The sequence below is a fragment of the Lepisma saccharinum genome, chromosome 7 (assembly GCF_977018435.1).
Source record: "Lepisma saccharinum chromosome 7, izLepSacc3.1, whole genome shotgun sequence".
In the NCBI taxonomy this organism is placed as follows: Eukaryota; Metazoa; Arthropoda; class Insecta; order Zygentoma; family Lepismatidae; genus Lepisma; species Lepisma saccharinum.
The window spans coordinates 35,551,012-35,577,033 of NC_139235.1; the positions used below are offsets into that span (position 1 = coordinate 35,551,012).

At 38.8% G+C, this 26,022-nt stretch overlaps 1 protein-coding gene across 3 annotated transcripts in view; it reads left to right on the top strand.

The window, feature by feature from the left end:
• RSG7 (Regulator of G-protein signaling 7) overlaps positions 1-26,022 on the top strand; it is a 179,407-nt gene that overhangs the window by 108,039 nt on the left and 45,346 nt on the right. Inside the window, exon 1 of one of the 3 annotated variants that reach the window (XM_083125856.1) lies at positions 24,557-24,653. The exons of the other annotated variants lie outside the window; for them this stretch is intronic. Within the exon in view, the coding sequence (XP_082981982.1) occupies positions 24,597-24,653 (57 nt within the window). The 5' untranslated portion in view covers positions 24,557-24,596. Of the gene's footprint in view, positions 1-24,556; positions 24,654-26,022 lie in introns of those variants that run through there. 3 annotated transcript variants of the gene reach the window in all.

Sequence of the window (26,022 nt, forward strand, 5' to 3'; positions counted from 1 at the left end):
CTTGGTGAGTGTCCGTTAATCCATATCATCACTCATTACTCATCTTCATCGTTGCTATTTGCCAAAAGTGAAAGAATAGCGACCCTAAATAACAAAAATCCAATCAAATGGAACATCTTCACCGATTTAATTCTATACCGTACCAAATTCCCAGTTTATTACTGCTTCTTGCTTCATTTTACAGCATCTCATTGTTTCGTTGTTTGGATTGTTTAATTAACGTCGCATTAATTAGTTTTAGACCAATCGTGACAGAGGGAATCGAGAGCACAAAGGAAGGGAAAAAGACAAGTCAGAGACCACGGCTCTCTTTAAAGGTAGCATTCCTTGAACACGACTGAAGTGACTGCAGAATATTATGGATAAAATTTATTTCGCTTTTTTCTTTTATTTCTGTTTCAGTTATTTTACTTCGCTTTTCTTCTCCCGCTGGCGTTAATCGTGTCGGTGAGGAAGGATTATAAACTCGTGAAATGGACGATGGGACAAAAAATATATATGCCTCTCCCACGGTTCGAAACTGTGACCACAAAATATTGTCTTATTTTTAAAATTTACGCCAAATATGGTTTCACTCGTCTCTTTGTCAAGACGTTCCATTGCCTCTCCGATGGCGTAGTAATTAAAGGCTTCCGAATACAATACCAGATAGAGGAACATTTGGTTCGGATCTCACTTTAATCTGTAGGTCCAGTACATAAACTGGACTTAAACCATTAGCGTGTGGCAAGTGGCCTGTGATGAGAACCATCATTTCAGTGAACCTTCTTGACAATGACTAGTATCACTAGAAAAATATTTTCTTACGAGTAGATCTTGTTAAGAAACCAGTTGCTGAAATGTTCTTCTTGAGGCCACGTAGCACCTAGCTGTTATTTGTTGTTGCTGGGGCATAAGTCATGTGACTCATGCTATCAATGCTCAATCCTTCCCGAGAACTCAGATCCACCAGACAAACTTAAGCGAATAATTTGTTATTTGGGTTGCATAAACAACAGGCTTTAAGACGTTACGAAATTCTAGGTCCCGTGGCCCAGGTAATTCTTTCTCCGACTGTACACCTTATATATAGGTAAAAATAAGTCCTCTCCCCTTTGATGAAAATCATAAATCGATCCCTGTTTTAATGTCTATGAAACATTTAATTTCACGTAGGAATGATATCGCGATGCGACGAATCGAGAATTGTCATGCCTCATCTCGTCTCCTGTGTAGTGAGGTCTTTCTCGTTCTTGTTTGTGCTTGTTTTTCTTTCGGTTTCCAATCAGAAGTTGTTAAAACTTGCTCTAGATTCACTTCATGGTCAGGTAGACTAATCGGGAATGGATCTACAGTTTCTAGTGGAATCCAAAGCACTATGCATGTGGGACCCCTTAATTACAAAGCAAGGTATCTCGAATCTCGTCCTGACCCACGAAATATTTAGTAAAAGCAACACGTACATTGTGTAACCACTCAAACTTTCACAACGTACAATATGTCATTAAAGCAAAAACTTTGCTACATAACATTTTTTCTGCTTTAAATTTTGTTTCGACGCTGCGAACCGTCGAAATATGAAATTTTATCCTGAGTAAATGAAACTGGTCAGCACAGGCTCGTAATTGTCAGTACGGATTAACTTTACAATTACAGTAAGCAAATATACGACATATTTGAGAAAATCAATAAGATATAAGCTTGATATGTCTGGATAAGACAAATAGTAATTTAAATTTATTTTAAGCAATTTCTTCAAATATGATACCAGAATTTCGAACGAGATCGTCACGGACATCAAAGATCGTCTTGCTTTGATTTTGCAGAGATTTACTTTAGTCTCGTCTCGAAAATTGAGAGGAAACACAGACTTTTCTTGTCTCAGTATCATCTCTATTTTCAAAAAAATCTGTTAATGTAGGTTTAAGTATAGTTTGCCGAACACCCTCTTATAAAGATATGAAAATTATGTGTGAGGTACAGGAGTACATTTTACCCCCCACCCTTCCCTCCAAGTCGGTCTCTGGTCTCTCGTGTCTCGTCTCGTTTGTGTAAGTATTTAGTTTCGGAAAATTCCATTTGAAAAATTCAAAAGAAAAGGTCAGTCATATACTCTTCTGATGAAGATTTGTATCTTATCTTCGAATTGACGCGACCACGTCTTTAGAAAAGTGTACCCCCCTTACGCAAAAGAGCATTCGCCTGGAGAGTGATTTTCTGAGAGCAAACTTTACCTGATTCTATGGTTTTTAAACAAATAAGTTTACACTGGTTTGAATTTCTGTGGTAAGGAAGATAATGCATGTAAGTTATAAACAATGTAAACTGTCTTATTGAGCGAATTGAAAATATGTTCTTTTAACAGTAGTACCTTGCCCCTGTCAAATTATCTAAGGGGGGTATAACTGGATTTGCGGGTTTAGGGGGTACAGTACTCACCTTCAAAAATTTGGGGGGTACAATGTACCCCTGTACCCCCCGTTCCTACGCCACTGCTCATGATGTACACATATGTCTACAACATGTATTCTCTCGCTCGCTCGCACGAACGCACGCTTCAAACACAGTCACCCACATCCCTTTTTTTTTTTTTCATTTATACGTAAATGCCTTCGGGGGAAGTTTAGTGCTAACATATAGTGAAAGACTGGACACTGTGAATGAATCTTCCCATGGACATCAAAACATGTATGTCAGTTTGTAATAACACGTGATCATTTGCCATATCCCATGAGTGTTCAGCACTGGAGATCCCATGAGTATCTATCATTGGAGATCCACTGGATATCCAGGATGGGATATCTCGTGGACGTCCAATGGATATCCATGGATCTGATCCGGACATTTTGGATATTCTATGGATAACCCTTGGGTATGAGAGCTGTATGAGAATAACAAAAAAGTTAAATTAATGGTATAAAATTGTACGAAAAACATAAAAAGTACGAAAAGTTCCCTCCAATTTGGATATTTCTCATAAAAGTTATTCTTTACCTTTTAACCTAAAATTTTACATGAATATCCCTGCGCCAAGGGAAATTTCCCTATATGTGGCTACACTGTTCTTCTTAAGTGCTTAATCCAGGTAATGTTGCCACAACCGCCCACTTAAAGGATACTTTTTCATACAAATTTTCACTTCATCTACGAAAGAAATTAAATCCTGAATACCAAATTTCAACTATTGTAATTGTTAATATTATTATTATAATTTCCATTGTTTCATAAAATACTTCAATTCACAACATAAGTGTTGGGTTTGTTTGAATGAATAAAAATAGCGAGGGAATAACAAAATAACATTGATTGATTTATTTTATTTTACTTCGCGTTTTGTTCCTCTTGACTAGTTTGCGAAGATGGGGATGAGTGATGAAATTGATGAATGGACATTCACAAACAACTATGCCCGAGCGGGATTCGAACCCGGGACCCTTGGCGTCGTAACGCGACGTGCTAAACACTCAGCCACAGGGTCCGGCAACAAAATATCAGATTTATTTCATATTGTGTATTTTGCAAAAGGAAAAAAAAGATGATAAATTTTGATAGTTGATATTAGGTTTCTGCTAGCCATTATGCTACTCTAGTATACAACAATTATAAGTTAAATGATTCATATTCCAGCTTTAATTTTGTTAGAACAAGTCACGTGACAAAAATGCAAAGAGTGTTCTTTACGCTTTACTAAGAGAGAGTGGCTTCTGAAATCAAGGTAATCATTTATGGACACCCCCGTATTTTATGTTTAACAAGTACCCATAATATTTTTTTGGCAACGCAATTTCATTGTATTACTCATTTTTATAAACATGAAAAGACTGTTATTTGAGAAAGCTACTAGGTGTTATAAACTGCAAATTGTATTCATTTTATCATTATCAAAGTGAAAATTAACGTCAGTCTTTCATACATTAGTATTCTTTCTTTAAATTCGTTAGTCTTCACCTCTGGCAAATGAATTTAATGTATGTTGAGCCCAAGAGCGAAGGCCCGATTTGAACATTGTCTTTTGGCGATTTGCTTGATGTGCCCTATTCTGAGCCTTGTGATTTCTCTTTCTATCCTCCTACCAGTCATTTCTTCATATTTCAAGCATCCTACAGCCTTTTTAGACGATCGAATTCCACCATTAGTTCCTCTTGCTACGAGTATATCTCAAGAAATCTCCATTTGTTACCGTATCTATATGTACGTAAGTGCTCCGAACCATATTCCGTCGCTAGATGGCGGAGTTTTTCATAAATGGTCTTCGTACTGATATTGGACGACTTTGACTAAACTTCATATTGCATGTAATTATATTTGAGAGATTATCTTATGTTGAACTGTAATTTTATTCCTACAAGAATAAAAATTAAGTTTTCTTTTGAAATTCTTCCTTTCTCGCCAAACATTTCCGATAAAAATGTAACAAAACATAGGGAAGAACAGAAGTGTTTTGATCACAAGTTGAAATCAGTTGTTCCTGTCAGTCGCTCGAAAATTGGAAAAATCTTTATATGCGTTTGGTTCAACTCTGAATGATAACAAGATACTACTGCTCTGTGGATACAATACATTAGAATGCTCGACATTCTTCGGAATTTCATTAAAGCCGAGGGTATTAGGAAGTGAAGTTTATGTATCTTCAATCAGTTACGCATATGCTCTCCTTTTGCTGCATCAGGGGCAACACCTGTGCTACAAGTGCACGTCTGTATGTACAGGAAATGATTAAATTGAACATGTTATCACTAGAGCCCGGAAGTTCAGGTATTTATTTTCGTTAAAATAGGCAGGCAAAAAGGCGTTTATTATGTGGAAAATAGGCACTGAAAATGAAAAAAAAGGCAAAATAAACCGAAAAAAGGCAGATTTGGAAGTCACTTTTTTTTTTTTTTTAATTTCTGGCAAAATGTTAAAATCTACATTGGGAAGAGCATTTCAATTTTCTCCGTCTTGATTGCACATAACTACAAGGTGTTTTTTTAAAGTTCTCAACATTCATTGATAGTCGTCTTGTCAGAATGTTTTTCATAATAGAAAATGATCTTTCTACTTCGACAGAAGTTATTGGAGCATACATAAAATAAGCTAATGTAGCTGGACTCATTTCGGTAACAGCATTTTCACCTTTTAGAATATCACAAATTGTTTTCAATTGTTTCAAGTCCTCATTTGCACTCACTACTCGTTTGCACTTTTCCGCAACAGCTGACCCCTTTTCTCTTGGCACGTCCATCATCTGCTGCATAGATTCCTCGAAGATTTTCATGGATGTCTCTGGCAATGCACCATAATGTGCAAAAATAAACGACAGTCCATTCTTCAGTTCTGAATAGCACAGGAGTTGTTTTTTTTCACTTCACGAATTGAAGCCGCTTCATTTTCTGGAAGAACATCGATCACCTCACTGATTTTTTCAAGGTTGTTAGCTCATATCCAGGTTCCCCATCTCGTCAAGACTGGTTGTGGAGGGAAACTAAGCTCAGGCGCAACTTCCTGAAATTTTCTGGTTCGAGAGGGAGACTTCAGAAATATTTTATTTGTGTTTGAAATCAACCTGTCCACTTCTGGATGCAACACTCTAACTTCTTCGGCGATTCTGTGCACTGCGTGGGCTACACATGTGATATGAAGCATGTTCGGGAAGAGAATTTTCAATGCTATGGCAGCCTTCTTCATATAGGGAGCTGCATCACTAATAAAAAGTAACACGTCATCATGATGTACACCATGTGGCCAGAGCAGAAGTAGGGAATTTGAGAATAACTGAGCTATTGACGAACCATTGGCTCTCTCTAGTTGTTCTGACGTGAGAAGAAATGACGAGGATTCTCCGTATGTTGGTTCCATAGTTCCTATGATGACGTTGGCTATGTAGCGTCCCATACCGTCAGTACATTCGTCTATTGAAATCCAGTTCTTCTTTTCACCAACTTCAGCACGAATTCTTTGCAGAGCTTCTTCGTAGCAGACGCTTAAATATGTTTTCCGCAGCATAGATTTCGACGGCACTGTTTCTTTAGTGTATTTCTCCAGGAATTTCCTCAGTGACTTGTTTTCCACTTTCCAGAAAGGTGTTCCTGCTTCCATGAAAGCTTTGCACAATTCAAGAGAAAACTGAGATTGCCTGTTGGATGAAGTGCCCACTGTTGAAGTTAAGGATATCTTCTTCTGTCCGATCATTTTAGCAGCTGCAGATTTATGCTTGGCTGTTGACACATGCTGAGATATAAAGTATTTTTTCTCATGGTTGGTTGTTTCTTTACATATCTTGCAGAGAAGAATAGTACCGTCTGTCGAAAATGTGCTTTCACCAAATTCACGCACGTAACCATGTAACTTACCACTTAATGGCACACTAAATTTCGGCATGATGACAACTACAAATCCTTTCCCTCCAAAGTGCAGAACTAAACTAAAGATAGAGAACTTGATTTTGGAATCCTTGCAAAGGCCCTTGGGCATTAGTGCTGTTTCTTGTCAATAACCTCCTGACACGGATGCTGGACGTGATGACGTAATTGTGCAGATGTTCTGCAACAGGTTTTCAGCAGTCAATCATGCACGAGGAAATGTTAACCGAAATGCAATATCCTAACTCAGCAGGAAATACTTTTTTCTCACACTTTTCTCCTTCAGCAATGTTGAAACATGTGTGAGTTCAATATTAATTAAATAAGGCGAAAATTATTCACTTAATCAACGGAAGAAAAATAAATGCCAACAACGTTTTTTGGGAGAAAAATAGTTTATATACATATTTTTTTTTTAAAAATGGTCAAATTTCATTGAAAAAGGCAAAAAAGGCATTATAATTGAAAATAGGCAGTGGGGTCCCAAATAGGCAAAATAGGCAAAATGAAAAGGCTTCTAAAACATTCGAAACAACATAAAAACCGTATATCCGGAAAATTTTTATCAATATATGCAGTAGATAAAAAGAGGCATTTTGCCAAACTTCCGGGCTCTAGTTATCACCAAGTATCTACGAAAAATTCTACAATGTTAGGCGAAGTGACCGGTTTTTGCGCTGGTGTGTCAAATGATCTTTATATAGAACCTATTTTACCGTATCATATTAGTTAAATATAGTAACAGTGGCGGCTATTTGGGGAGAGCACCCCACTTTTTGCCCCCGCACTAAGGCCTCTTAATGATGAGACTAGTCTACCAAGAGAAAATAAACTGTCCTTGCCCTTCCCCCCACCCCACTGCAATATTACGTTCTCACCAATATCACAAGAAATGGAACACGTCAAATATAGGGAAACACATAACTCTGTTTTAAACTACATAACTCCTCAATCCCTGATTCTACAGGCACGAAACAAAAAAAAAACATTCTCTAGCTATGAATTTGGTCCAGTGACTTTAGGACGTAAATTGCATAGTTTGTTATATATTTGCTGTTATTTGTGTTGGACAACAACTTTTACGCTAATTCTAAGAATTAAAGAAAACATTTGAACCTTTCTAATTCAATTACAACTTGGTGACAATGAAGTTCGACCAGAAAGGAATACGTGATTAAATGCACAGAGGCATAGGCGGTGGAATGGGTGACCCGCAGAAGTGACGCATGTGTGTAAGAGGAGGCGTGTGAGCAGGCAAGAATCGTGATCCCAGCATGTTGCACCCAAGGTCACGTAAAGAACGAAAACGGGGAACTATACGCGTGACATTGAACTTCGACCAGGCACCAGACCCATACGGGAAATTCCAGATAGTGGCGCATTCGACGGAAGCATGACGTCACGGACACGATATGGGAGTCCGCCGTATATAAGCGCGTGCTGTGCACCGAGGAACCGCAGTGCATCATCACCATGGCCAGGGGCAAACCTATTGACAACACCGTGAGGAGAAGAGTGGTGGAGTTGCAACGGGATGGACTCAGTGAACGGGAAATAGGGCGCCAACTGAACTTACCCAAGTCAACCGTCCACTGCATCATCAAACACCACCAAAATACGGGTACTACAGAGCCAGGTAAGGCCCCCGGTCGAAAACGCCTGCTCAGCGTGCGTGACCTACGGATATTTAGGCACTATATCCAGACCAACAATCATGTTTCTGTGGCCGAATTACGACTGTGGACTCGAGAACGCTTTCACATTAAGTGTTACCCAGAACCATTCGCCGTTACCTACAGCGATGCGGTTACCGAGTGTACAAGGCGAAACGTAAACCCTTCCTTTCCATGTTGAACAAAGGCAATCGACTACGGTGGGCACGAATGTACCGGGGATGGACATTTCGGCAGTGGAACAAGGTTTTGTGGACGGACGAATCCATTTTCAATGTTGTGTACGGGAAAATACGGAAAACAAGTCATTTGTCGGAAGGAGGAACAGAATGAAGCAAAATGTTATGCACGTCGGGTACAGAAACCTGCGTCGGTGATGGTATGGGTATGCATGACGGCATCTGGGGTTGGCCCACTACACGTCTGTGAGGGCATTGTGAATGCACACGCCTATACACGCATACTGGAGCGGCATCTTCCCACAGTGCGAAGGCACCTGTTCCACAGGCGGCGTCTCATCTTTCAACACGACAATGCCAGGCCTCATACAGCGCGGCTGACGAGAGAATGGTTGACTCGCCATCACGTGCGAACTCTGCCATGGCCACCATCTAGTCCCGACCTCTCGCCCATTGAGAATGTGTGGCGTGTTCTTAAGCGACGTGTGCAACAGAGAGGACCCACGACAGTGGCTGCTCTTATCGCCTGCCTGCAGGAGGAATGGCACCGCATCGATGTGGAATACCTTGAACGACTCGTCCGCAGCATGCCCCGACGCATTGCCACAGTTATTCGCCGACGGGGCGGCGTCACACCATGGTAAACAGGATCCCCTCTAACAGTGGTCGAACTTCAATGTCACGTGTAGATGGACGAAAATGTTTTATTTTGTGTGGACACGTTGCAGCGGAAATTTATGTTTTCCTTTGTTCCATGTAGCCTGCTGAATAAAATATGTTCAGCATATGCATGTTTTCTTCTTCTTTCACAACGCACTCCTATATTTGTGACTGGTCGAACTTCATTGTCACTAAGGTTGTACAATTTTCGGTAGCTCTATCAAACAAAAAACATGATCTTGCAAATTTTCTGCTCTTTCATTTTGGTTATCTTCACTTTTTATGTACAATGCACCGTTTCCAAGGCGAAATTTTGGCGCCATTTTTTCAAGATGTCGGCGAACCTAGAGGTCAGACTGTGGTAGGAAAAATCGGATTCATCACATTTATTTTACAATAGGGGCAGTTGGTTTCATTTCTGATGCAATTTGTTCCCCAGACAATATTTTTACTAGGCTATAAGGAGGACGTGCCATCTGAGAACTGTTGGTCACCCCGATAGAAATAGTAAATGAGTGAGTATTCCCGTCTTTCACCTAATCCCTTTTCGTCCAATGACATCAGCATAAGATAATGGAATTTTGACAATGACGACGCCGGGAAAACTGAGTGAGAAGGCGGGGGAGGGGGACAGGAGGGTTTCGGTATAATCTCGAGGGTGCAATGTCCGAGGTTTGTGCGGGAATAGTCCGTGACCATTTTGATTTAATTGTTGGTATTTAGTATCACTTTTCTGTGACTTTCGGCTTATCGCGACCATGAAGATGTGTCAAATTGATGAAATAACACTCATAAATAATATCCTTGCTCTGGGCAGAACTCGAACCCAGGCACTTGGGTGGCACTTGACGCCCTCTGTCACCGAGCTGGCTGTGGCCATTTTCTATGGCCATATTCATAAACGGACTTCGGGGATCTTCCTTAAAAGAGTCGCTCCCATTTTCCTGAAGTTCCATTCAACTCCTGAGCACCTGTAACTCTTGTCCTTGCTTTCCAAAGTGTCTGAAATTAATGTGGGATAGGGTGAAGTGCTATGATTCTAACATGTTACATTAATCATGAAGTTACTCAAAGATTGAATGTGTGTATATAGAAATTATACTTACTCTTCCTTATATTGGCGAATTTAGCGAGGGGGCACAGAGACACGCATCCCTCCCCAAAAATAAACATGACTCGCTCTTATGAAAAGCGATGACAACAATATATTCCAACGAACAAAGTTCGAGCAGCATAAAATAGAAAAAAACTAATAAATAAAATAATAATAATAATAATATGGTTGCATATTACCTACACTTAAAAATAAAAAAGGAGTGCTTTGTAATTATTTTTTCTTTCGAAACGTTGTTGCCAAGAACATTCTTTGTAATTACAAAATGGTTTCTTGCGTTCATAAACAAGGCGAGTAACAATAAACATTCTGTTACAAGAAATTTTCTTGGCCCAAAAGTCCATCCCCCAAGAAAAATATTTTGTAAAGTAATCCGTAGAATGTACACGTAATTAATACTATAGAAATATTAAGGTAGATTTGTTTTTTCTATTTCGCTACACATGTAGCTTCGACTCTACCTCGGACTTTGTAGTATCCCTTTTATAAGGGGAGACCTTAGCACTACTATAGATATTGTATTGATTATGTATGTATGACATTCTCTAAGCTATTGTGTACATTAAGATTGTTTTGATTTTTTTTAGGAGTGAAACAGCTGTTTGACACTCGACAAACAAATAGAAACCCCTTGATGAATGAAATGTTTCTTCAATGATAGTGTCATTAAGATATCACATTAATTTTTGTAGAGGGAATTGTGTGTACTCTTTACATTAAGGAAGACGGTACGAAACCAACCATGCAAGGGGGGGCATTTAGCTCTCCACCTGCACCGCAAAGTCTGTCGGCTCTCGAACATAAAACAACTTGTTTGTTGTTTTTCAATTATCAAGGTTTTGCGACAACTGATGTCGATCCTGCCACACACAGAATGGCTTAGCATTAATAAATATAAAGTAAATAGGGGATTTCACTTCCCATAAGAATAGTTGCTAGGTTAGAGTGAAAATACACTAAGCATTACAAGTCTCTAGGATATTTGTGTCGAAGTTCTCCTGTGGATAACCAACCATTGAACCAGCCCTGGATATCCATTGGACGTCCATGGGATATCCAGCCCTGGATGTTCAGAGGTCAGAGGATCTCCAGTGCTCCATGGGATATACCGTGTATGTCCACGTGTTTATTATAAATTGGCATAAGTATTTTGTTATCTGTGGAATGATTCATTCATAGTGTCTAGCCATTCAGCTAATTGTGTTAGGACTCAAACTCTGTCACGCGGTGATAAGCGATAACTCTCAAACTTCTCCCGTCATGCATAGGCCCATTGTCTTAACCAGTGAATCACTCATGCGCGCAAAGCAAGGGGGAAAGTTCCATTGCTGTGAATCGTTGTGTCTCGCTCGCCACGCCAGTTTGAATTGAAGAAGTTGCGGTGCTAAACGTGGTAGTCAAGAATAAGCTCAAATTCTGTGCATATGGGATATCCAAAAATGATCCACAGAATGACCAAACTATATCGTTCCTGAATATCATGTGGATGTACCCTGGACGGGCATGTGGATATCCAAGGATATGTGTGTGGATGTCTACTTGATATTCCTTATCCCGGATATCCAGAACTTCGGAACGAATATGCAGAAGATATCCATTAGATGTCTCCTGGATATTGTATGGGTTATTGTAAGCCTATACATTGTGTGAAACTGCTTTATAAATAATTTTCCAGCTTAACAAGAGTAAATTTTGTAGAATTTTTTTGGTGTGTTTGCAGTGCTTGAAACATTGTAATCTAAACAGAAATCGGGGGTAAAGCTGCCAAACATATTTCCAATTTTGGCGCATTTTTTTCCAACCTACAAATGAAGATAAAATGTAACGGGAGAGCTTTGAGTGGTTGTCTTCGGTTCTGAGTCTCTCCAGAAAAAAAAAGAACGTGTTCAAAAAATGTATACTTTCCACGTGTTTTGTCCAGTTTCGTTCACATACCGAAGTAAGCAGTCGTGCCCTATGTAGTTCCAAAAAGTTTCACCAGATGTCATATCAGATAACTAGAATCACAAATTACGCGCTGGCTTTAAATGTGGTAACGAAAATACGTTGGATGCTTGCAAGATAAACCCCGGCGTTCCGTTTCGTTCTGTAGTCAATGGAAGAAGCAGCGATTCACTTGCTCCGGTAGAATGAACTCGTATTCCTTCCCAGACGTGTACATGGAGGCAGGAATGCATGGAAAAAGGAAGATTCTTCTTGGCAGAGAGCCACACAACAGCTGGCATGCTGTGACGTAGATCTGACGCCGAGACCCTTTTGGCAAGTCAAAGAAGTAAGCGATGTCAGTGTTGCCAAGTTAAGGGAAATTTTGGGATTTTTTTTCCTGCAAGGGAAAATGAAGAGAGAGATAATAAAGCTTTATATGAGCGCGGGGTGTAAATAGATAGCAAAATCAAAGTTTTTATCTCTTGATCTGAAACACTGGCGTACGCAGTTTTTTTTTTTCATTTCGAAAGGAGCTGGAATTGTAAAGGTGGATAGTACATAACGTTAGATGCGCTGTGTAGGGCGGGGGGGAGGGGGGTGATTAACTACAAAATATTTCATAATTGCCATTTATAACATTGGTCTTAAAGGTTGTTCAAAGGCAAAAAATGTAATCGGGTGTCATTTTAAGGCGGGGTTGCATTTTTCTTTGACTTTTCCCGAGTTCTTTACTTGCTTTCATTTGAAATTTTTTGTTTTCCCAAAATTTCGAGAGGTTCTGTTACTCTTAGCCCCCTATCCCGTACGCCAGTCGTCTGAAGCATTATTGCCTTTATTGGTGTAATAGACATGTGTTATTAATAATACGCAATTGTCATTAACGAATTATGCAATGCATTAGAAAATGCTAGAGTTTCCATGAAATTTCTAACGGAAAAAAAGCCGGCCCCCATAGCGGAGTGATTAGCACATTGTGCTACGGCGCCAGGTTTCCCGGGTTTGAATCCTGCCCTGGGTTGTGACTCTCCATTCATCATGTCATCACTTATCCCCATCTTCGCAAATTAGCCAAAAGTGGCACAAAAATGGAAGTAAAATAAAGCAAATCAATCGATCAAACGGCAAGAGGTATGAGTGGCTGAAATATGTAGAAATTTCGACATTATTTTACTTTCTTTCATTTTTACTTTATCAATGACTTGTACCAGTTGAGTAACGTTTACATTTGGGCGCCAAATTTGAAAAAGCAGGGTTTGCACAGATAAAGGGGGAGTCTGGTGACGTCAGTGTTTGACCTAGACAGCGGCGAAATTCAGCAGCGCCATCTCTTATTCTGTTTGGTAGAAGAAGTGGAAGCAAAATTGTGAGTGGTGCTCTCAGCGCCTCTTAGCGGATTATTACGAAACTTCTTGCGAATGGGGGTTCTCAGCAGGAGGTCAGTGCACCGGTTTTCCTGCCTTAGAAAAAGATCTGCTTATATATGTGATCTCTGGCTCGAGTTGTAAATTCCTGTCTCGTTGTCGGTCTCGTCTGGATTCTCGAAACATGTGGTATAAGCAACATATGCAGCGTGTCATCACACAAGTTTTCCCATTCGTATAGATGCCATTAAGGCAAACAACTCTTCTTGATAATGGTTTCTCTCTCTCTGTTAAACGCCACGTTTCGACACTACGAGCACTCGAAAAATCTTATTTTTATCCATAATATGTATGCAACCACGCAGCACAGGATCAGAATTGCCACTAGTAACAAATTGACTTTGGATTTCGGAAGAGGTGTCACAGCAACGTAAATGTTGTTTATTTGGCTAATTTTTTCAAACATCTTAGCAAAATTTCAGATGAGCTCGAGTCTCAAACACCGAGTCCACGTTCCATCCTTTTTTTCATTTTCCTTACCATTTTTCTTAACATGTATGCTATGACCAAAAAGCTACCGTGTAAAGTGAAAAATCTTTGGTATTTCAGATCCCATGGCATCTTTCATGGCATTTCTCAAGGATAGGCTCGGTCTGTATCATTTTTCGTAGCGTAACCAATCAGAAACGACCTCTAGGTCACGAGTGCAGACGTAATGGCGGCCGCGTGAGATGTAAACAACGTATCACTTCACAGTTTTAAACGACGATAACTGTTCAACCTTGAGGAATATCGCTTCGTATTAAATCGTTTTATGTAAAGAAGAATGGCGCTGATTACATACATACTTTACAACGTTTACTGTACACGCATGAAAGAATATTTTAGTTGTTTCAATTGTAAACACCGTACTCATAACATTGACGGTGTAACTCGACGTGCCTTTCGTGCTGTATGTATTGTACATTGTAATTGAAACAGCTAACCGAAATGTTCCATAAAACGCTTTCGTGTAAAGTACTATCTGTTATAATTTTTTTTAAAGCATTTACGTAACATTTATGCTAGCAAAAATGTTAAAGGAAATGCTTTCGTCTAAAGCCGGCTTTATTCTTACTTTCGTTGTTGCGTCACCATTTGTAGATACTGTTCTGTTATATATATGTTACTCAGATGAATGCCCTCATGATCTTTTCTTTTTTACGCCTCTTTGTCTCGATAAATTTATACACACACACACACACACATAATACGATGTAATTTGAATTACTAATTTTAGGCTAAATTAGATCAGATTGTTAGATATTTCTAAAATGTTTACCCATTTCAAATATCTAGTTTTTTAAAATTATCTTGTCGACCTGCGTGGCGGAGTGATTGGCACAATTGGCGCTTCGATGCGAGAGGTTCCGTGTTCGAATTCCGCCTGGGAATGGGTGCTCTTTGTAAGCATCTCTTCGTTCATCAATTTCATCATATTACTCATCCTTATCGTCGCGATTACCCAAAAGTTGCAGAAATGGGAGGCTAAATATAAAAGACTTTGTCCTTTTCGAAACACATCTTATCCTTTGGAGGCAGATTGAGGACCAGTGGCTGACCAGCAATCCTTACTTTGGATATGTTAACTTTTCTCAGAGCGTACAATTAGAACCAGTGTCGAGCTCATGATTTTCGAAAGGGGGAATACGTATGTCTTCTTTTCTCAGTATGCGCCAAAATCAGTGATGTGTCGTACACTATAGGTTTACGTGTACATGCGTTGTCTACATAATCTACGCGTAGATTACATTGGGTTGTAGTTTACATAGACTACGTAGACAATCTAAAGTGCATTATAATTAATTTTCAAGGCTTTCATGAGAGGAAAGTGACATTTTCAACTATATTGGTTCCTAACGAACTGAAAAGAATCCTATTTGCAACAAAATTTATCGTATCTTCTATCAAACTATGCAAGAAGATAAATAGTATGCAAAGAAAAACAACAGATGGCAGTCGTGAGGGAAAATTAGTATTTTCCCCATAAAACACTAGAATATTTCTTTCCTATGTTAGGTTTATTTTTCCTAGGTGAGAAATTGTTCGAATTTGGAGGAAAGAGTATGAAAAGTTCTCCTCATACATCTGCAACTGATATGCAGTATAATTTTGCTTTAATTTCACGGCGCCATGTTGTTTATATAGATTACGTCATCTACGTGTATAAAATAGTCTACGATATCATTATCCAAGTGCGTAGTTAGAGATCGGTTAGTTCATTTGAACTCTTCAGCCTAACTATTGCCTATTTTTGTGGGAATAGGAAAAGGTTTATTATCTTTATTATCTAAAATAGTATACGTGTAGAATGTAGACTATCGTTGTTTACACGTAGACGCACATTACTGGCCAAAATATACAGTACTCAAATAAAAAGACGAACATTACCTTGTTGTCACCTGTGAGTTTATTTCTCCTGATGCGTGGTAAATCACTACTGGAAACGCTACTGAGAGCACGTGCGACTGGAGTTATGTCCATGGACGTTCGCAGGATTTTTTCCAGGGAGGGGGCAAGGAAGGTATTTTTTTTTCAGGGAGGCAAACAAGCCACATTTTTCCCAATAATGGTGTTGTTCCCTCAAAAAACATTGCTTAAATTTGAATTTATCATGTTCGTGAATTAATTAACACATATTATTGTGGCTGAAATAAAATTATATGTGTGAAATATATAATTTTTGGTTGACTTTCATTTTCCAGGGGGCACGGCCCCCCTTGCTCCCTTCCGGACGCCCATGCCTATGCCCTTCGAGACGTGCGAGTTTCCAGTACTGTATATTTTGGCGCATTTCGTCGTAATCAAGGTCTATGTTTTGACGGTGGTTTTTGGGGAGGGCGGGGGGTGTTAGGCCCCTCCAGCAGCTACCCCGTTTTGCACTCCACTACTTGGAACTCTTTTTATTTGTAATCATATTTGAAACATGGGTGCTCAAAGAAGATATGATTCGTAAACTGAAAGAAAGATATTAAAGAAAATATATGACCAATAAGACACTCTAATGACATATGGCGAATAAAAACAATCGAGGAGCTGGATGTATTAATAAAATATAAGAAGATACATCATAGCTCAAAGATTGAGTTGGTTGGGTCACATTGAAAGAATGTCCGAAGAAAGAAGTGTAAAGCAAATTTGGAACTGAAGACCTATTGCTACAAGATCACAAGGAAGGCCCAAAGGCATGAAGATCCAAACCTGGAGAAAAAGTGTGTTCAGTAGCGAAGAATGTAACTGAGCAAGCCAAAGAGCTGTAGCGTCTTAGAAGGAGAAAGGGCTGTTTCCAAGGGTGAGGGGGAAATAAAGGGATTTTATAGTCTCGGACGTTGGCAACACTGGTTTCTTGTCAAACACAAAGTAGCAGGAAGAAGAGTTGCACGGAAGCTTTCCTTTGCCATTAATCGGTAAGAATTCTCTTAATGCAATAAACAATCAAAGCTCGCTGGCGTCTGGTGTTGCTCACCACCAGAGCGCGTCAAATGAATCCATGGGAACTGCGGTGAATTAGTTCAACTGTTGGTCTATACCAGGGGTGGTTGGTTAAACGTGCTCAACAAACTTCACACTTTTATAAGCCGGCCAATACATGAAGATATACGTATTACACACATACATTTTATTGTTAAGTGTTCATTTATCCATAAAAATTACATACAAGGTGGCAGTGTGCATAGGCGCAACCACAAATTTTTGTCTGGGGGGGGGGGGGCAAGCACCAGAAAAAATGAGCCAATATTATTAGGCCGAGTCTGCTGCCACGCACGTGTCAGCAGCAAGAATAAGCGTCAAATTTGCTGCTGCCACGTAATTCGTCTGCTAAGAGGATGTTACAAATCTTAAGAACAGATTAAGACGAGAGAAATGCAAGTTTATGATTAGTGGGAATGAATGTACAGGTAATTTAGAACCTTATTCTTTAGAAAGCATTAAGCGATATTATTTTAATACTAACAGAACTTAACCTAACTACGAGAGCATTTAGGTTTATTATTAGAAGAATGCTGAGGGACCTAATCTTAAAACATTTTTGTGAAAGTAATCGCTACAACTTCACAGTATGTGTTACAGACGTAATTGCATACATAGCATTATGAAATCACGATAAAACAAAGACCGAGTCAGCTGCCACGCGCATCTTTTTTGAAGTTCCAGCAGAAAAAGAACGTGGCAGCAGACACTGCCATATTATTATTATTATTATTATTATTATTATTATTAGTGGTGGTAATACTAGTGTAGTAGTAGTATCAAAGACGTTATTATCCTCGTAAATCATGCAAAAAAGGGGTAGAAGTCCGTGTTATATATATATATATATATATATATATATATATATATACATTACACAGTCAATTCATCCGTCTCATAACAAACCAACAGCAAAAATGATAAAAGTTGTCTCTCAAATGTGCGCGCTCCTCCAAACAATTTTCATGCATTTAAGACAAAACTGTTAGCAGTAACAGTCATGGTTGGTGTTACTTCTCTCTCTGGTAATTTACAATGCATTACAGAAGATAATTATATTGCGAGCGAAGAGATCAAGAAAATTTTTAGATCCAAAGTTTTGCAAAGTTAAAACAATATTTAATTAATAGGGCGCAAATAATTTCGGGGGGCGCAATGGATTTTTTTAATTTATTTTTTTCATGTTCGGCTCCCGGGGCCGATTCCAACCGCGCCGTAGCTACGGCTCTGATCTTGACGAGAGTGTAAGAAAAGCAGACATTGCGAGCTAAGCGAGCAAGAAAATATTACGAAATGTATAAAATTTGAAATCGAGAGGGACAATCGCCCCTCTGTGCCCCGCTGCAGGTGCCCTTGCCCGTATGGAAGAAAAAATGCAAGAAGTGCGTGAAAACTAATTCCATCTTGAGTATCCTTTCGTCCTTCTACTCTTAGATTCTGCTAGCCTTGCTTTTTCTTTTACTTCAAATGTGTGCCCCCCTAGAATTGATATCCGTCCAAGGTTGGGGCCATGCCCCCCGGTGATTGCGCCACTGGCAATGTACGAATTAACGGGTGGACGCAGGGGATTTTGCCCCACAAAAAAGTTTATCTCCTGAAAAAAAAATATCTCTGTCTCTGCCTTTATCCCCCTCAAAGCCAATGGAATTAAAGGTATATTCTAGTTTTCCATTTCTTAACTTTGTAACAAACACAATTGAAAAATCATTCGTGTCCATTAATGGTCCAGTCATCAAAGATGTCCCTGCCGAAAGGTGTACAGCTTTGTGGATTAAAGGACTCAATTCTGCAACTGACCAACCTCACCTCACCGAGACATCTTTTCCACTTAACGTTTTCATGACATAGTGCTAATATTTTACATATATTAAAGTGTTCGCAAGAAACTTGGAAATAGATTAGATGGACAAGTTTGAACTTGACATTAGAAATTTGGTCAAGTTTTCGGTATTACTAGTTCGATAGCTGTTTTTTAGGGTTTTCTTAGAATGTAAATATGTTAGTTTTGAGTTACGTGTAAATGTCACCATAAGCTTTAATGACCCAGGATAGGACAACTGCTGCAAGGTACTTGGAACCGCAAGCCAATTGACACGGTCGTGCCAGAGTGAACCATATGATATTAATAGTCATAAGAATATATTTATCTCAATACAAATTGAGAATGAGCAACATGAGACTATATTTTGGTATACGCGTGATACCTCCCAGGGCACGGGAAAACATTAAGATTTGCAGCAAATAGACAGGAAAACACAGAACTTACGTTTTAACATATGAATTCAGAATCTATTTATCTTGATTATGCAATTTAAAAAAGAACCAAAGTTGTACATCATAACGAAACTCACAAATAAAAATCACAGTAACCGCACAATCTCTCTCTCATGCACTTTCCATTAATCTCGTCACTCTATCCAAGATTCCTATCTATCAGGCGGAATGGTGTACTTCAACAGTCTGTTCATACGTCCGGGAAGGACATGTCACAATATAGTTTAGTTACTGACTGTTAACATGTAGCATACCCCCCCCAAAAAACCTACCTACCAAATGATATCACAAATACGCCACTGCGTGGGCACCGCCCCACCTCCCAATGCAAAAAGCTTAATTCTCACGGTAGTGTAAACTGTAATAGCATGCCAGTTGCCCAACTTACCTACCTGTCGTACTCACGGGATGCTTTTCGTGTTGAATTTTGTTGGTGGCTGTACGTACAAGATATTACGCTACAACTTCAAGATTCTCTTTTGTCGTAACATGGGCGTATTTAAGGAGGGGGGGTTCAACGGGTCCAACCCCCCCCCCCCCTCCCTTTTGATACAGTAAAATTACCAGATTGCCTGTTGTATCCGCTTGTTCATAAAAATGTCTTTGGACTTCTTTTATTCTCCTAAATTCGAAACTTATATGACGGGATATGGATGGGAAGGAAATTACGAAATTCCACACACCAGATGGGACTGCAGACCAAATGTCTGCAATTCCCTAATATTTTCGGAATTTCTGTGATAAGAAACTGCATTGGGACTGCCAAATCAGTTACATTTTTTCCCCCTCGAGTCTTCTTAAAGGAATTTAGTTTTTAAAAATGCAGTGCAAGAAAACCAGGTAAACATCGTAACATTCTCAACTTGTTTGACACAAGATGAACACAAAAGTATCAATAGGAAGCAGCGTGACTTCGTGACTACATACACACAACTTTGTCGGGTCCAGCAATCTCCCGTCTCTCCCCGCTCCCCAACAAGTTTCCGGTCAGCAGTGTCCTGGATTTTCACTTATGAAATAAAGCAACCCTAATCATACTAAAAGTTGACCCCTCCTTCCAATCCTTACATGAACTATATATACGCCCATGAGTAACATGCTACTTGAACGAGAAAGGTCCGCTATCAACCCAGTCTGTTCAATAATTTTATTCAATTTGTGAATGAACATCTTTTCGAGATGAAGGTAAGGTGTCTGAAAAACGTTCTTCAAACAGGTCAACGTCGCTACATACGTAGTTCCACCACTTCTGAAGAATAAAAACATGCTTTCCCGTAGATAACTTCTATTCGTTGTTCACTTGGCTAATCAAATTTAAATAATGCTAATTGCCCTCTCGACGTGCTTTTCAATAGGTCTACCACTAGCGAACTGCCACATAACAGGTGAATAACTGGTGGTGGTTATGTATATGATTTTATATATATATATATATATATATATATATATATATATATATATATATATATATACACACACACACACACACACACAGAGTGTGTCCGAAAATAGTGTTTACGCTCTTCGAACGTCAATAACAGGAATACTAATAACAGCAAGCACGAACTTTTTTTTGGTGTCACATACCTTAAAGTTATAGAAATTCAAAATGACCACCATTGGGAGTAATACATTATGTGCAATCTGAACAGATCGATAAACAGCAGATACGGTTCCTGCGGGAAGGGAAGCGTAGGTTGTCTCAATTGCATGTCCCACACACAGCATTCATCACAGTTCTCACAGGTATTCTAGTAATTTAAGTGTGTTAAATCAGGAGATCTGGATGGATATTCGATTCTTCTTACGTTTCTCGAAAGAAAATTTCTCACCTCTGCCATTTTGTGTACACTAATGACTAGGGCCCGGGACTTAGTTTTATAACATATTTTTTATGTGGCATCAGATTGAATAGTGGGGTGAGATATTTACATATATGATGAAAATCAGCCAAAATATAAGAACTTGACAAGGCAAGTTTTGGCATATCTTTCCAATTTCGCCTTTTTACAACAAATTTCTTTAATTTTCTCGCAATAAGACATATTTCTGTACAATTTCGTAATTGTCTTGTACATATCTGTTATTTTATAATTTATTCTCCGTATATTTAGCGCAACTGATAGTTCATATTATCGATGGTAGGATAAGGAAATTACGAACGAAGAAATTTAAAGCAGATGCCGTCTTTTCTTACACAAAACAATAATAGTCTACCCCCTTCTTTTATTCCGCCGACAATTGAAAGACGTGCAAACACTATTGGGGGAAAATGTTGTATTTCATTGTTGTGCAGGCACGAGAATCACCGGGCAAGAAGTAAACAAGTTTCATTTCTTGTCATTTCTTTACCTTTATTGGAAGTTGTGTGAAACCGGGGAAAGATATTCGAAATCTTCAGTATTTCAGCATTTAGACATGGCGCAACACAGTGGCGGCGATTAGGGGGAGTGCGAGGGGGAGTTTCCCCACACTTTTGCCCCCGCACAATGCTAAACCTTGTGTAGTAAGGGAAAGGAAACTGTTCTTGCCCCCCCCCCCACCAGTGTTTGCATTTTGCACCCTAGTTTTGGAGCCCAATCGCCGCCACTGGCGAAACAAATTCTGCCTAAAAAAGTTATTTGTGTATTGATTGCCCAGATTTACCAAAGCTGTAGCGAGCTGCAAATTATGATTTAGTTTCCACAAAGGTGTAAATCAGACATAATAGAAAATGAAACTTAGAATAATTAATTGCAGTTAACCTCCCGATATTCTCAGTACTTTTCCAATACATTCTTCGGTTAAAAGGATTCTAACTTCATTTAAAACCCCACCCCTAAACCGTAGTAGATTTTCCCTGGAAGATACTGGCTTCTCATTTAATGAGAAATTCGAAAGTACTGTTGTGCATATTTTTGGCTTTACTGGGAATATTTTTGCATTTATGACATATTTTAAAATTTTTTATTGCATATTTTTCAATTTTTATGACATAATTACATACATATTTTACAGTTTTATAGGACATAAAGTCCCGTGCCCTACCAATGACTACCGCTTGGCAGGCTGAACAGGGACTAAAAACAAAAGAAGGCCTATATGCTCTCACACATGCTCAACATGAACATTGCAGCGTCAAATGCAAAAATTCCAGTCAAGTCATCTTTAACACTTTCGCTGTTATTCAAGTTCAAAGAGTGTAAACATTATTTTGAGACACTGTATACACAGGGTGTCCCCGCATAATACCTTTAAACTTTCACAGTGTGTACAGGATAGTGCTGCATCGAGGCCTTTTTGCTCGATCGTCTAATAGTTCGCACGGATGACGCTAGATGGCTTACAGAATGGACAGTTTATTCGCTCGAGCGAATAACGCTCGAAAATTCAAACGATCGGTAGCCTATAACCGTAATTTTTCTGTAGTTCTGGGTCTTCAGATATGGAGCTTGAAGTGAAAGACGCAGTATAATTGAAACTGAAGTGAACATAGTCATCATCTCCATGTTAAAATGTAATGTAGTCTATCTTACCAATACATACCAATAGTTATATGAAAATGAATAGATGATTACGGGCTGAAACTACCGGAACGAATTTTTACACATATATATTTGTACGATTATTGTCCCACTGAAATGATATTTGATATTCTATATATTCGAGTGTGGGAGATCCATGAGTAGTACCGTGCAAATCGTCCATCATCATGTTCATGCACTTTATTTGACCCAATAAGAACTTCAAGAATTAAAAGAAAAGACAAGCTGTTGACAACTTCTGCACCAGCACACATAAAAATCCATCGCTTAAAAGCACACAGGATGTAAGATAAAAATTAATGAAAATAGTCATGGACAATTTGCACGTTAATACTCATGGCTCCCACTGTACAGGACATATACTTACACAAAGTTACAGTACCCACGTATTGGCGAAAAATAGTTCACACGAGCCTACCTTCTTGTGAAGACTCTTGTTAGATTTCTGCCTTTGTTTCTTTAACATTCATCAGAGTATTGTTATCTCACTGAATTATCTTGTATAATAACGATGTTGTCCTTGTTAAATCTCGGCAGATTTTTCTACGTAGAATATCAAGTTGACAAGTATATATTGGGAGCTACAGAGAAAAGTTATTAAACTCAATTTACATAGGGATTCTCATTCTATTCACCACTACATGCTAAGTACATGGAAAATAAAACCTGTGTTGTCTGGCCAATAAGCCTTCAAATTTGCGTCATTGGTTAAAGATGTGCAAGGGCAATGGATATGTTGACACAAGTGTACGATGGCAATACTTCAATGACGAATGCACCGTGTACCAGTTGGACTTGCAAGTGTTTCTGTGTACTTTGGGCACATTATGTCACGATCAAGTACGTTATGCAAGTATTCAGTATACAAGTACTGAATAGTTCGGTACATGAACTGTTTGTATTCTGTAACGTCTAGTTTGTGCTCATGAATCGTACGCGTATGGGTCGCTAAATTTTCATGCAATTTTTTTTGTACATTAGTGATGTATGAACTTTTAACCACTGTACACTGTAATTCACATTCTGCGTGAATTTTTCTCCGTACACGTGAAAAATTGGAACTTTTATTAATCAAAATACCATTGAATTAATACATATTTATAAATGCTCTGAGGTAGCTTTCAACAGTTAGGCTCTATTTTTATCTAGAAAGGAAAAGAAAGTTACGTGGAAAATAGAACAAAATTATCTCAGTCCGTTTATTTTGTTAGTGTTCTTTCAGAACAGTCTATCGGACAGACGGAAGATTATTGCAAGATGATATGTCTTGAAGTTGATCAGATAAATGTGAGTTTGAAATTCTTGTACAATTAACAGTTTTTCGTAGATTAGTATATCCCGTAACATTTGTGACTTGTGTTTGTAACAGTATTTCGAGTCTGAGTATGTGAAATGGCAAATGTAAATTCCGCACCTTAAATTTAATATTTTAAATATACAAGATACCGTTTAATTGTTTTGAATTAGAATTTTTGGATTCATTGGAATCACGCAGTCGCAGACCCTTCATACTGTTAATACATTTGCCTTTGTATGTGTGGTGACGGTGAGAGGCGAAAATACGCAAGGTTGAAATAGAGAAAACATCTGCTTGTACCCTTGAATTTTTGGAAAGTTCGCCTTGAAAACCGGGAATTATACTTGAATTTTATCATAGTCCTAGAGTGGCTACCCTGTAATTGAGTTGTAATACATATATGAGAGGAAAAGGACAATTTTAAAATATTAGCAATGTTTTTATTGGTATTATAATTTGATGCCTATGGCATCCATCAGCGGGTGGCGGGGGTGATAGCCCCCGGAGGAAAGTGGCTTACGGTCTTCACAAGAAGGAGACCAGAACGAGAAAGTAAATAGTTTTATCGTTTAAACAAGTGTGATATCCAGCATTGCAATTCCTCGTATCTTGGCCTTTTGAGGACAGAAGGGAGTGAGGAAACTCGCACTTCCTCTTTCCCCTCCCCGGGGACTGTCTCATCCTGCCTCGTCATTTCTGCGAGCAGTTTTTTCCGTCGTCTTCGTTAGGCAAGTGAGCAACGAGTCGTCAGAAGAGCGATGCGTCACAGGTCACTGAAAATGGCTGAGTGTTTATATTGCAGAGCAACCATCAAGGTTAGTTTGCGAGCGATCCATCTCACCGCATGGAAGCTTTCTTCCATTGTTTGCAGTTGATCTTGCTTTCCTTGCAACTGACTATGTTTTTTGCTTTATTTCCTTCTGTCGCAAACTAAAGGCAGCTGCGTTATTTATGTTTTCTTCTCAGTTATATTGCACAGTCTTGTTGAATTCATTCATTAACGAACAGTAGTGCTACAACTTAATATCGCTGGTCTCTGGAACAAACGCATTCTTTATCCGAACCTATTCAATTTTACTCTAAATCCTGTCTTGCCTGTGTATTCTAATCTATCTATACAATGTAGGCAATGTCAACTACACTAAAAATTAGCACAGAATACTGTTTAGCAGGATAAATGCCATTGTCTTAATCATGTTAGTTTGTATTCATATGAAAACTCTTCTATTTACAACAAAAAATCTCGCATTCCCTTTCAAGCACCACCTGTTGGGAAAATGTAAAATCTACGTTACAAATACTTGACAATCGTGAAACAAAAATTGTAGTACATTATTCAATCACTAAAATAGTTCATATATGTGGTTTTACATTTGTTTGAGAATTGTTCCTAATTGTAAAGAAGAGTACAAGGTAATTCTCACACAAACAATTGAAACGGGGGAAATTTCTATTTAATTCCTACAGCGTTCGTTGTTAAACTTATGCTCGTCGCCATGTTGTTTGCATAGTCTACATTGCGTAAACATATTATGTAGTCTACACTCTAGTCACTGCACTGCTGATGTTCCGCTTAGCAGTTAATCCTTTTGGCGTATGCGACCTGTGGGTGTTGACGATTTTATTTCTGGTATGACCCAGGTTACGATACAGTAAAAGAAACTGGTGATAACCCACTCTTCTATTCGTAACGAAGGAACGGACGGATGGATACAGGCGACTTTGTTGCGGACGAAGTTCAATCCCCAGAAGGTAGTCACACGACAACGACTGTGAGCAAGTTGCTCTCCTGAAGTATTACATTCAATTAATGCAAACCAGTTATCATAGGCGCCTGCACTTGAGCCCTCCTTGGAAAAATTGCCAACTTCACATTCGATCTCCCTTTTATTTGCAATCTTTTTCTATTTCTCTCCTGGTATCTTCTTTCTATATTTCGATCTTCTCTTCTCAGTTTTAGCACATTTTCGTTGGTGTTTACTTCTTCTCTCCTTCATTATTTTTCTGTTTTCTCTTCCTTTTTATGTTTATTTCTTTCTCTCTATCTTCTAATATACCTCTTTCAGCTCTCTCTCTCTCTCTCTCTCTCTCTCTCTCTCTCTCTCTCTGCCTTTCTCTTTCTCAATCTCTAATTTCTTTCTCTTCCATCACCCTTTCTCACTTCTATATATATCTCTTCTCTCT